This window comes from Astatotilapia calliptera, chromosome 12 (genome assembly GCF_900246225.1).
Source record: "Astatotilapia calliptera chromosome 12, fAstCal1.2, whole genome shotgun sequence".
NCBI classification, from domain to species: Eukaryota; Metazoa; Chordata; class Actinopteri; order Cichliformes; family Cichlidae; genus Astatotilapia; species Astatotilapia calliptera.
The window spans coordinates 19,041,667-19,054,967 of NC_039313.1; the positions used below are offsets into that span (position 1 = coordinate 19,041,667).

Consider the following 13,301-nt stretch of genomic DNA (forward strand, 5'->3'; position numbering starts at 1 on the left):
TGTCCGGCTTTGTCTGTTTTAAAAATGGAGTGTTGGCTTAATGTGGCTAAAATGACTATTGCAAGAGCAAAGCCTTTCAGAAAGAGAGCGAATAGATGACATTTAGCAAAAAGTGAATGAAATGTAAAAAAATGTTAGCCATTCTTAATTCATACAAACAAGAGAAGAAACAACATAGAGCAGGTTTAGAAATGGATCACCAGATTTTTTTCCCCCCTTTACTTGCCTCTGAGGGTTTTCATGGCAAAACACATGAAAGATAACAGGTATAAAATGCTTGTTAATTATTATGTGAAGTTTTTCCACACATGATGCCCCTCAAGAGCAAAGGAAAACACTGTTGGCCCGGGGAAAAAAAATACAAAACAAAAAAAAACAAAAAACAGAAACACAACCGTCTGATACATTTAAACACAAAAACAAGCTTGGACATAAAAATATATTGTGAATGTGAACACTTGTAACTGGGGTGATAATGGGGTCCTGCTGATAGGAGCAAAGAAACAGAGTGAAAAGCGTGTGCCATCATTTTACTGTCGGCAATAATCAACAAAATCATTCAAGTTTTCAGAGGAAGTTACACTTACAAAAAAAGGAAAAAGAAAACACTCCGTTTTATCTGTTCACAGTCCTGTATACAACAAACACTATGCCTCTTAGCCTTCCTGCAGCCGGGTGCATCCTTCATCTGTATAAGTGCTACTTCACCAGTAGGGGGCACCAAGCTCATGGCCTGGCATTGAGGCAGATGGTCACAGTGGCCCTTCAATAGGAGTCACATTCATTTAAAAACAGGTGTCAGCACAGCCCACGCAGGAGTCTCCTCAAACATCTCTGGATTACACATCTGTGGTGCGGATGCTGTCGTCATCCAGGCTGAAGGGAAAGCTGCAGCCGGTTTGAGGCTGAGGCTGCGAGCGGTGCCTTCGACGCCCACTCGCCGCATCTGCGGATGCTGTGAGCATCCCCAGTCCACTGGCCGAAGGTGCCGGATGTGTGACGGGGCAAGGATTTTGGGTAGAGAGGGAGTTTGAGGAGGAGGAAGCAGATGAGGAGGTGGACGAAGAGGAGAGCGGCACAGAGCTGAAGGCGCTGTCCTCATCCTCGTTATCCATGATAGACGGTTCACACGATGGAACGGGTGTCCAGGGCTGCCATCCTGGCGCCACAGAGCAGGACTTCACCAGCTGAGGTCTCCTATCTGCTTCACTCTGCGAACCACGAGATGTAGAGGAAGGATTGTAACTCCGATAGCACGAAGAAGCACGTTTAAAAGAAAAACCCTGCAATTAAAGAGACAAAAGCATCCCCGCTGTCAATCGTAAGCAAGGATTTACACTTTTCTCCCAATAACTTACAGCTAGAAGTAAAGAATTATCCATTTCTGAAGATAGAGTTACCTTAGAGGGACCCCTGAAATCCTGGATCTTCATCTGAATGTCCCTGATCCAACCATGCATTTCCTCTGGCGAGTCTGTCTGTAGAGAGAAAGGGCCCATGTTATGTTTCATGGTAGCTTTTGTGCCTGTTACCTGCCCTTTAATAAGGCCAAAACGCAACAACAGCAGTCGTCACACGGCGCTGTATACTGTAAGGTAAAGACCCAAAAATCAAACAATGCCCTATGAGCAACCACCTGGCAATGGCGGGAAGGAAAAACTCATTTTTAACAGGAAGAAGCCTCCAACAGAACCAGGCTCAAATTACCCATCTGCCAAAGGCAGAGCACCAGAACTCGCTTCGGCAGGTAGTGAGGCATCAGCAAAGATGTTGCTGGTGTTCGACAGCAACACAAATATTAATCATAAAAATAGAATGGGAGACGGAGCTTTCAGCTTCCCTCGTCTTTGGAGCAAGCTCCACAGACAAATCCAAACTGGCAACCCTGGACACTCTTTTCCCTTTTTGATAAAGCTTAAACTTAGGATTGGCTCACATGACCCCGTACCCTTCCTGAGTTACACTACAATACGTCTAGGCTGCTGGTGTGGACTGAGCATTTCTTCTTCACTCTCTATGTGTTTATACACCACTTTGCACTTAATCATTAGTTATTAATAATCTCTGGCCGTCTTTCCTCCTGTCCCCCTTTCCCAACCATAACTGGTCTTGGCAGATCGCCACCCCTTAGCCTGATTCTGCCAGAGGTGTCTTCCTATTAAAAGCGAGTTTTCCCTTCCCACTGTCGTCAGCTGCGTGCTTATAGGGGGTCGTCTGATTGTTTGGGTTTTCTATTATTGTAGTGTCTTCATCTTATAATATAAAGTGCCTTAAGGGAACTATTATTGTGGTTTGGCACTACATGGGAATTGCCTGATGTTATCAGAAAAAAAAGCTAGAACAGTACTCGAAAATTATCCTCGGTGGTAACTGTACTTATTGTCATGTGTTTATGTTTGGAAAGAATGCACGACAGGAGATCACTATCCGCTCTCAAGCTATTAAAGGTGTGTAAGGACTCCAATATTCATCTTTATTTTAGCTTAGATCACTTTTTATTACAGTGTCCACACACGGAATGAGAAGTTGTGGTTATCCTGTTTTTATTTACTTCATTTTATTATTTGTTTTTCACACTTCCTTTTTTTCCCCTTGCACAAACAAACAAAAGCGCTCTTGCCTGCAGTCTGTCTCTATCCCCGCACTTCCTATCTGATCCAGCCCCCAACGCCTCCGTCAGCTGTTCTCCCGGGGGAGAGGAGGGGGAATGGATATTATTGTTGTTATGATAACAGATGGCTGTGCCCCTTTCACAAAAACAAACTTCGCATGTTCCTTAAAAAAGCGACTGCGCCACACTTCAGCAGCAGAGCATTTAGAGAAAACATGTCGACAGATCAGGACGGTGTCACCAGGGAATACAGAGCTTCTCTGTTCTTATTCAAATGTCTAAAAATACAACAGGGACATTCCCTTCATTTCATGAATGCAGGCCTTTTTTTAATGAGTGCTGTATACAAAAGGAGAACAAGGTTTTACCTGAATGTAGAACGTTCGGTTACTGGTGATGATCTCAAAGAGGTTGTCTCTAAGCAGGAGCTCCCTGATGGATGCAAAAAGTTAAAACTTAAAGCAGCTAAAGAAAGGGACAAAAGCTAGAGTGTGTTCTACAGTGTCATTTACAATACTTATACATTCAAGTTCAGCAAGTATATACAAATGAATCTAATAGGTTCGCAACTGAAGCTCAACTTCAAGCCTAAAGTGACTAATTATTAAGGGAGAAAGAGAGGTTTCAACAGAGGAGGGAAAAACACTGTAACAGCGCATACAATAAGACGGTAGACATGAAAATAAAGTTTGTTTGTAATGTCCACTTATAAAAACGCCAAAAACTCATACTAAAGATCTGAACAAAAATATTTTCCATGTATTTTTTAAGACCATCCACAACTTCTCCAGCTGTCAAGTTGTATTCAGTGGCCAACTTCAATACTGGATCATGAGCTAAAACTATATAAACTATAAACTATATAAAACTTTATCTTGCACTGATATTTAAAAGGGGACCTATGATGATCATTTGCAGTTCCAGTTTTTCTTGGACTCTTGATTACAGTAGCTGTGAATTTACAATACTAAATAATTCTTAATTTTCTGCAATAGTTCATAATATGGCCAGTGACTAAGGACGTAATCCCCCTGTAATTAAATGGAATTTCTATGTATTTTATTTTAAAGTGTAATCTAATTATATTTACCTACCTACAAATACTTAAAGACATGTATACCGAAAGTGCGCCTTATGTATGAATTCTGGTTGTGCTTACTGACCTCGAACCGATTTTATGTGGTTCACGGCACTCAAACATCTGTCAAAAAAATGTCTTAGTACGACTTTGGTAAGCAACGAAGCCGCACCGCTTGATGGATTGTCGGAGCATTGCGGCTACCGTAGTCAGGAGCCTTAGCAGGAAGTTAGCTCGCTAGTTTCCACCGAAACATGATGTTCTGACTGAGAGATTTCTGAAAAATTAAAACTTACAGCTCTGCTATAACTTCCAACATAAATGAAGACAGAAAACGAAACAGCAGTGAAGTTTGTAGGGTTACTGAAGTTGGACTAGCTGGTATATAATGATGTGCTACGTGATCGCAAGCATAACATAAACAGTGAAGCTGGAAGATGAATGCCAATGCTTGTTTCGCTTAATGCACCTTATGGTCCGAAAAATACGGTACACTAGAATAAAAAGGGGGTAACAAGACAGGTTTCTAGAGGAAACAAAAAAATATTATATTGTAAATAAATCTAAGTAGTGCATAACTTGATGTATTTTACAGGGAAAAAGACAGAAATGATACTGTAAGTAATTTTAGATATTTTGTAATTTCTTGGTCATTTTATGGATAAAAATACAATATTTCCCCATCTTAAACTGTAAGTATGCTGTACTTTTTGGGGCACGGGCCATATTATGGAGTGCGTTTCAGTTATGCAATACTTAAAATTACTGTACCGCATAAAATTACTTACACAGTGCAATTATTTCAGTGCTTCCTGTAAAATCCTGACTTGTTAACACCTTTTGGTAGTCTACCTACCGTTAAGCATTTGTAGGGAAATATAATTAGATTGTAATTTCAAATAAAAAAAGTTCAATTTAATTACAGAGAAATTACAGTTTTAGTCACGCGGCGTATTATAAAGTGTAACCTAATTTCCTAATACTGAGCCATGGTGCAGTTCCTCAGTTTATCATCTGTCTAAAGCTATTTGTTTTTGCTCACTTTGATCCAGCTCTCTTCTGATTAGCTGCTTCTTGCAAACAGAAGGTTTGGGCAGCAGGTGAGAGGAGCTTCTCTGAGAAGGCTCACAGAGTTATGAGTAGAAAAAAAAATAATCTGGGTTTAGATCAGACTAAAGCCTACACATTTGGCTCATAACGATCACATGTTGACCTCATTATTTCAAACTTTCACTACCTTTGTTCACACCATTTATAACTTATATTTAAGGGCCCCTTTTAAAACCTGTGAAACTCATCTAAAAATGATAAGGATAAACTTGTCCATACATGCAATGCAACACTTTAAAACCGGTTAAGAGTGTATCATCTGCTCACATGCAAGTATTCACAATTGTTTACATAGTATAGCGATAACCAGACAGAGGGAAAGCAAAAATGCTGGCAGACTCAGACAACTTTCATGTTTTACTCACCCTGACTTGACGAGGCATTCATGCACCTTCTGAATGTCCCTCAGTGGAATAGATCGGATAAAATCTTTCTCCTAAGACAGATTTTTTGTTTTTGTATTATTGTGGGTTATTTTTTAATGTTTTGGCTGCTATAACACTGTAGTTTTCAAAAATTTGGGACAAAAATATTCCGACAAAGATAATAGTCACTCTTAAGCATGTAGAAACATGGGCAAAAACATGAAAACCCTGTTTTCTCACCGACTCAGTCTTGTAGTAATTGACTGCGTTGTCATCCAGGGTGAAAAACCGCCTCTTCCAGCTCTTCCTCTGAAACACATACCACATTACCATTTCCACACATGCTGTTTTTTACTCAGACTCAGTCTCAGTCTAAACCTGTTATGAGACTCACCACATTTCCCTGTTTAACACAGTAACCACATCTCAGCAAACCCGGCCTGTTGCCCTTCCTCTCTCTCCCTTCCGTCTCTTCATTGTCGTTCTGAAACATTTCATGAAAACCATCTTTATTATCACTTTAGATATCATGGTCACGGAAACCACCACTGTCGATAACTCAGACTAGCTTAGCACACCGCATTTTTGTGTGCTTTTGCCACAGTTTTCATTCTTATAATGCTTAAAAAAAAAAAAAAAAAAAAGTGTGTGTGTCCTATTCATTTTACCTGAATAGGAGTGTGCACCACCACGCCGCCAATAATCTCAGCCTTGTAGGCCTGTTGTCTCTTCCCTCCTTGAGCGTCACTGATCACTGTGGTCACATCAGGCCTCACAGGTGCAGGGCAAGACTTAGGCACCTGTGAAGAGACGGGACACCTCTGAGAGCAAATAAAAGGACTTCATTGTTTAATTTCCACAGCCGCTCTTCCTCACTCTGGGAATACTTTCTTAGTCATACGCTTGCCACAACACCGTGACTGTTTTACTGCAGAGATAACTGAAAACACATCATATGTGATCTGCTATGAGAGATGCAAGCTTTCTCAAAGTCCACTGATGCACAAAAGCGCAACCAAGTGTATCCAAGCAAATAAAACCCACTAGACACACAAATGTTAGCGTGGGGTGTATATCAAGTAGGGAGCAGGAAAAGAAGAAAAACAACAGATTTGCAGGTGCATGCTGGTCATAAAGTAAAAACAATAGTACGGCTGTGTGATGCTGTGCTGCATTTTCTGCTTTTAGAGCCGTTATCTAGCCTACAGTTTCCCAAAACTGGTCATTCAGCTGAATCATTCAGCTAAATGTATCATTTCCTAATAAACTGCAACACATCTAGCTCAAACAGACAAATATTAAGAGATGCATTTTAATAACTTTACTCCCCCCGTGCCACTTTTATTCCTGCAATTACATCATGATTTCCTTTTTTACACTCGCTCAGAAAAAGAAAAAGAAAAGATGAAAGAAAAAAGAAAAAAAAAAAAGGCGGCAGAGCAGCCCTGCCCTCGATGGGGAAGTGAAAAAGAGTGAACAGTGCCGCTTCCTGTGTCAGTGAGCAGGTGAGAGAGGCAGAGAGACACTCTTCTCTGTTACCTTCCATCAGGAGACATCTGAATATCACTGATCAACGAGGCTCCCGGGCATTTCATTGAGCTCACACAAATATTATGCAAATACATATGAACAAGTTTCGACACCTTCACCGCAGTGACGTTTGCGTTATCACTCGTCTTCTTGCACATTCACAGTTTCCTCATTCAGCAATGTGTGTATGTGTGTGTGTGTCTGTGTGCGAAGGGGTATCTGTGGGCAACGGGCTGGCATTTGCAGCCGCCTGGGTCAAACTGGTTTCAGTCCCACCGCAGCAAAATTGCAGCTTCCTGCACTCAGGTGGAAACAACCCCCACTCCCCCACCCTAACACCACCAATAACTGCTAGATCAAGCATTTTCTCATGTAACGGCACTTACTGTTATCTTGCTGGCCTTGTTGAGAGCAGCCACCCAGTCTCTCATGTCGGTCACATCATTGGCTTGCAGGAAGTACCGTCGCGAAAGTGCATTGATGACTGCCGGAGAAGAAATCAGTTCCGTAAATATCCACATTAAATGCAATGGACAATACTATCACATATGGGAGATTATGTGATTGTGAACCATTTCATCAGTGTCACTCAGTTCCTCCCTAAAAAACTCACCAAAGCAGAACTCTGTCTTGGGCTTTTGCTTCGTTGTAGCTTCACTCACCTGAGGATAGAAGAAGAGAAAAGAAATGTGAATATAAACTGAAAGGAGTGAAAAAAAAACAGAGGAATAGAAGATTCACATTTTTGACATAGATCTGACTGAGTGTCCAGGGAGAAGCCGTCAGTGCTGCAGTGCAGAGGAGCCAGATGTCATTATCTGTGGTTACCTCAGTGAGCGCGCTGACATCTGGAAAACTTCACAGCGTCTGCCTCAGCTCTGCGCTGCATGTGACCGTTAACTAGAGATAACTCTGACCTCTTTGTGTATCTATGAACTCTTGCACGAATTTGCATGCTATTTGTGTGTATTCTGTGAATTCTTGTGTGCTCGCATTTTAGATATCTAAGTTGGTGCGCTGGACTTTACTGTATGCAACCACACTGCGGAGTCAGTCATGAAAGTGGTTTACCTTAGAGATGTAGGTTAATTTCAGGCTGCCAACAGAGCTGGCTCCACTGGGCAGGTTCTGCATACAAACACAAATACACAGACTCGTCGTTGGCTCAGAGTCCAAGGTTATATGACCACTATTGGTCAATTTCATTTCCTCTTGCTATTTGTGAAAGTGTGGGTCGTGCATGCGCGTGTGGAGCACCTGAGGGTTGTCCATATACCACAGCAGTGCATTTCCCTGCGTGTCAAGGATGAAGTATCGTCTCTGGAAGCGGCAGCTGTTCTCCTTCTCTTCGATGTCCAGGAAGCCGCACACACGGTTCAACCGGTCCACGTACGGCATGCTGTCGATATCACATATCACTGGGGACAGACGGACAGTTAGGAAGAGAAAGATTCGAGTGGGATGGACAAAGAGAGACAACATGTGAAAGGAGCAACAGGAGGCAAAGACAGGCAGATGTGGAGGATAAATTCATTTAGTGTTCAAGCGCACACAGGCATGCATGCGCGCACACACGCAGGAAGAAATAGACCGCTCGCACTCAGCAGTTTTTCATGTGACGTGATTGAGGCTGTGCAGCAAACCCTGAAGCCCGAGGCTGAGCTGAGGCCCTCCACCACAGCCAAAAATTACAGACTGCACTCATGATCTGCACACACGCACATTTCCATTGGCCAGAGAAGAGAGAAGAGCAAGGAGAGAGGAGAGGGAGGAAAGGCAGGGAGCGAGGGAGGGAAGAAAGAAGATGAGAGGAGGGGAAGAAAGCTGGTGAGATGTGTTCATTGAAACAATGCCATGCGTGTGAATCACCAAGCTGCTGACTGATTCCTCAACACAGTCGAGGCTCATTTGGCCCAGAGAGCCTCAGCTCTATAGACTTTTAATTACATTTTATCAATTGGCAAACATTTCATAGTATTTATTTTTCTTATGGGGAACCACAAGGCTTATGGCTTCATTTATATTCTTGTCCTCCTTAAGTTGCCAAAGGAACTTTCACTGTTGACGGAGCCTCTTTTGCATCTCTGTCAACTAAATGTGAAGTAATCACAAAGACAAACTCCAAAGTTGGATGCACCCAGTAAAATAAATAATCAAATAAATTAATAGATCCATTTGGAAGATCCTTACTAGATTTGAATCTATGGAAAAACTTGAATGTAATGAGGCCACAAAGGTAATATGATGGCAAACTAGGCCACATCTGTGACTGATCTTTTTATAAAAGACCAAAAATTATAACGTGACAGTCATATAAAATACATAATCAAGACTGAATGGCCGTGCGCCCTGCCAGTACTTTTTTACGGGCTCGTCCTGGCTCAGAAGCCTTCAGGAGATGGAAATTATCAACATTTCCATGAAAATATTCAGACAACCCGCTCAGAGGAACAGAAGACAAACACAGACTATGTCTTCACCGTGCCGATGAATCTCCAGTGAATCTATTTTTGAGTTCGTGGGTAAGAAAATGTTTCATTTTGAAACTGCTTTGAAAAAATTTGTGGGTTGTGCTTCTGATGTGTTAGTCTGCTGCTATTTAAATAGGTCAAAGATACAGAGGCGCTCTACAGAAAGCCTTGGTGTAATGGAAAAATGAAAACGATGCCACAGAGGTCAGCTCTGACAGTAGCACACTCCCCACACATGCACCCATGTGCACAATAAACCATTTTCGGCATCAGAAAGCATCTGGCTTAGCCATTATAAAGACAAGCAGCGGCGAAACTGTGGCATCTTTGGTAAAACTGACAAATGTCATTTCAACTGTCTTTACATTTCTATCAAGTACCTTAGCTTTGAAACGTGGCAGGATAATATAAACAGAGCAATCATCAGTTTGTGTGCAGGAAAACAGAATGTACAGATCACAGCAGCGATATTAATTGACTTATACCACATCCAAGGTAATGAAATGAAAACCACCTACAACACCTTTACATATCTGCTTCATCTGTGTGCAAACAACACAGTTTGACAGAAACTGATAGTAAATCTCTTAGACCAACGTGTGGCATGTCTGAGAGATTTAGTCATGTTCTTCTTAATCGTTGGGGGAAACTTGTTACAGACATATTACAGCAGTGCAGCATCTTTTGTTCTGCCTGGTAAATGCTTTACTTTGTTCTCAGATTTATCAAAGTTCACCCCAGAGCTGCTAAAGACAGGCTCGGTAGTTCTTCCTCTGGTATTTGAGTTAACTTTGAGGTGTGAAAACGGTGAATAGCTCCTTAATAAAATAAAAATACAGTTTGTTGTGTCATCAAACAATCTTCACCCAAGTAGTTTCAACACTCCCTACAATCACTTTTATGTAAAATTTAATAAATAAATAAATAAAATGATCTTAAAGGATTATACAAAAGCAGAAATCCGGATCTTGAAATCCGGAACACAATTGGGGGGTTTTCGTCTAGTATGGAGCGCTATTTTAAGATGTTTGGCATTTTGTGGAGCAGTTAATCGAGCAAATCGTTTAACTGACAGTAAGAGCTGCGGCGTGCAGCACGCCCCTGGATACCAAGCTTGACTGCCATGCGCGTGCATGTCCAACGTGATTATGAGCATGCAATGAAAAGTGTCAAAATGTGATCAGGCGCAATTACTCAGCAACACCTGACAGACATTACATTTGTTCAGCTCAGATGACCTGCACTGACTCACCAGATCCAACGACTCAACGGCCAGCCACACCTACTGTACCGCGCGCGCGCGCGCACACACACACACACACACACACACACACACAAAGTCACAAAGTCCCCTTGTCGACTTAACTTACCCGCTATGGAGAGTCGGCGTGCGCCAAAGCCAGCGCCCCGCAGGGCTACGAAGCAGCGGAGAGAGACGCGAGTTTGGTGAACAGAAGCATGCTAAATAAAGTTTTTAAAACCTAAAATAAGCCGTGGATATTCGCAAGACCGGCGTGCGTGAAACTCCGACACCCTCTTCAATTTGTTTGTGTGATCCGATTTCAGAAGACTTGTCCTTTTTTCCGGGTTGGACGTTTCGTTATTAGAATAAACCAGCCCCGGATGTGATCTATGCGTCCCATGAGCACAAGCAGGGCTCTCCTCCTCCTCCTCCTGTCTGCTGTTGCTTTAATCTGAACAGGTCTTTTTTTCTCTGTCACACACATACAAACTCTACTTTTATCTTCAGTTTTAAGTTAAAAAAAAAAAAAAAAAAAGACAAACACGAGACGCACACACTCAGATGAACCCGGTAGTTCACATAGAACAGCTGAAAGGGAAGGGAGTGTAAACCTGGATAAACAGGAATACAAGACTCACAGTGTCATTACCGCTGGTAGGTGATGCTGACAGGTGCGAGATGTTATGCCAAAAACAGTTGGTGCTTTAAAATATATATATGAAGCAAGCCTAAAGTTAAAGGTTCTCCACCAAAAGCGAGGCTGTTGTTCAAATTTAAAGATATTAACTGCCTCACGGGAACCCTTTAAAATGCTGTTTCAAACGCTTTCACACATTAAAAAGGAAAAAAAAAATCAACTTCGTCGTGTAGTTGTAAGTGTATTTGTTGATAGATCTCCTCTGCAGACCTTTAACCCCATAAATTCTCGTGTCACATGACCAGTGTCATCAATAGCAGCCGCACGCCTGCATGAAAGTTCTGCATTATTTAGATAAAGAGAAAACGGTCGGTTATGCCGATTAGTGCGTGCTATTGGAAGAGTTGAGTGTTGTAGCTGCATGTGATCCCGTGCAACAAAAATATGCAAAACATATTCCATGAAAAAGCATTTGTGGTTATCAGACTTATATTTACTAACCTTATATCCCGAAGCACGACCGTTGAAGCACAGCGACAAAGCACTAGTGTAGCCCAGTGCTATCAGAGACAAACATCCAAAGTTAAAGAAGACACATCAAAAGCAAATATATGCAAGTGTGGAGGAATTTAAGGCTGTCAGTCAAAGGTGTTCATGGAAATTCAGGCTTTAAACTTATACAGAAAGGATCCTTTTTAACACATTACCTTATTGGCAGTTTCTATGGGTACTTAAGTTGAAGAGCTCATAGATAAAACTTTAGTAAGTATCTTAAATTTGTCTAACTTGCAAAACAGCAACTTCAGTGTTAAATGTTGTGTAAAATAATGAGTCATCCATCTGACATTGCCACAGGATGTAAAGAAACTCAGCGTATTCTAATAAAATGCTTAAAGCCTGCTTTATTCCACCTTTACACAAAAGTGACCACAATTGAGGTCTGTGATGAAACACTTGAGTGATTTAAAAAAAAAAAAAAAAAAAAAAAAGAGGGCTTAAAAGGTGAACTGACCTGACCTCTCAGTTTCAACATCTCACTCCAAGTTTAGTCAAGATTCTGGTTTTAAAGTTTTCACACATGTAAAGTCTCTCCTGGATCTGAGCACGACACCTTTGTAAGTGCTGAAATAACAAATATCTACATTCACAGGAGGGATTCTGTGTTCACTTTTGTTGCTTTCGGCAAAATTGTGTCCTCCTGTTAAGAGGAAGTGGTTGCACGTCATATGACCTGCCTCAGGACGGAGACCTACCTCACTGATTTCATATCCTGTGGCGACTGCACTGAAATTAACTTACACTGTTGCAAAAGGAAGCTTTGAAGTTTCAGCAGACCCTTCTGCTGCTGCTGAAAATCACAGACTGAATGTTTCCTTTACTGTACAGAAGACGCCCGAGGTGTGCTTTTACATCAGAGACATTAACATAAACACAAATTTAGTGAGGAGCAGTGTGTCAAATGCCACACCAAGGGTACCTGAGCCACAGTTTACCATGCACTGCACCCACACACGAAACAAGGGTGTGATTAGGTCTTTATTCAGACAAGCTTGCATACAGATAAAATAAAGCATCATCACAGACAATTTTAAACCTTTTAAATCAGTTTCAGATTACCGTCCGAAAGAGATTTGTTTTGTGGTTCTATGGTGTGAAGCAAGCTAGCTGTGCACTAAACTAGTGAGGCACCCCAGCACTTAGTTACCAAAACCACACCCGAGTCCCCCCCCCCCCCCCCCCCCCCCCGGGTGCATCAGAGCTGTGAGCTGTTCTTAACTTTGTACACATTTATTCACCACAAACACTCCCCAGGTTCAAATCCTCTTAAATTCAACAAGCTGCTACAGAGAACAAGGGTACTGTTTGAGAGGATGATAACTTAGACAAAGGAAGCAGCTTTAAAGCAGCTTGTACCTGCAGAACAGACCACACTCCCTTCCACCACAGCCGTCAAAAACCCTTGTTGAAACACGATATTTGTCACAAACCACATGAAACTCTCTGCAACTCAAATCCCTTTTTTGAACTTAAAAATAAAACAGATAAAGAGGAGGTGATGAATCACTGGAAGGAAAATAAAACAAAAAAAGGGAGGAAGAGATGGAGGAATTTACAGCTGACTCAAGGCCATACGCAGCAGCAGGGCTGTGATCAGCAGGACTGGGCTGGAAGAGGTTGCCCCTGTGCTGTTGTGATGACCACCGTGGCTGTGACTCTTGTGGGGCCCGTTACAGTCATCGCCAAAGCAGCAATGCA

At 41.9% G+C, this 13,301-nt stretch overlaps 1 protein-coding gene across 5 annotated transcripts; it reads right to left on the reverse strand.

The window, feature by feature from the left end:
• Nucleotides 1–514: 514 nt before the first annotated feature.
• plekha2 (pleckstrin homology domain containing A2) lies at nucleotides 515–11,629 on the reverse strand. 5 transcript variants are annotated; one of them, XM_026186740.1, is made up of 12 exons: nucleotides 11,547–11,629; nucleotides 7,952–8,112; nucleotides 7,766–7,822; nucleotides 7,308–7,356; nucleotides 7,081–7,178; nucleotides 5,833–5,964; nucleotides 5,559–5,648; nucleotides 5,405–5,473; nucleotides 5,165–5,235; nucleotides 2,980–3,043; nucleotides 1,401–1,478; nucleotides 515–1,283 (listed from the first exon to the last, which is right to left on the reverse strand). In XM_026186740.1, the coding sequence occupies exons 2-12, from the start codon at nucleotides 8,090–8,092 to the stop codon at nucleotides 840–842; spliced, it is 1,293 nt and encodes a 430-aa protein (XP_026042525.1). In that variant the 5' UTR covers nucleotides 8,093–8,112; nucleotides 11,547–11,629; the 3' UTR covers nucleotides 515–839. The 5 variants fall into 5 exon arrangements, with proteins under 5 accessions (XP_026042525.1, XP_026042527.1, XP_026042528.1 ...); XM_026186742.1 differs by lacking the exon at nucleotides 11,547–11,629 and adding an exon at nucleotides 11,058–11,480; XM_026186743.1 differs by lacking the exon at nucleotides 11,547–11,629 and adding an exon at nucleotides 11,047–11,480 and having other exon boundaries at nucleotides 515–1,211.
• Nucleotides 11,630–13,301: the final 1,672 nt, after the last annotated feature.

What these genes read in the sequence shown, in the direction of transcription:
- plekha2 (XM_026186740.1), bottom strand. Translation starts at nt 8,092, where the DNA reads ATGCCGTACGTGGACCGGTTGAACCGTGTGTGCGGCTTCCTGGACATC. An exon ending in CAAGACAGAGTTCTGCTTTG is followed by an intron (nt 7,179 to 7,307) that starts GTGAGTTTTTTA and finishes CTTCTCCGGCAG; the next exon opens with TCATCAATGCACTTTCGCGA. An exon ending in ACCGAACGTTCTACATTCAG is followed by an intron (nt 1,479 to 2,979) that starts GTAAAACCTTGT and finishes TTCTCTCTACAG; the next exon opens with ACAGACTCGCCAGAGGAAAT.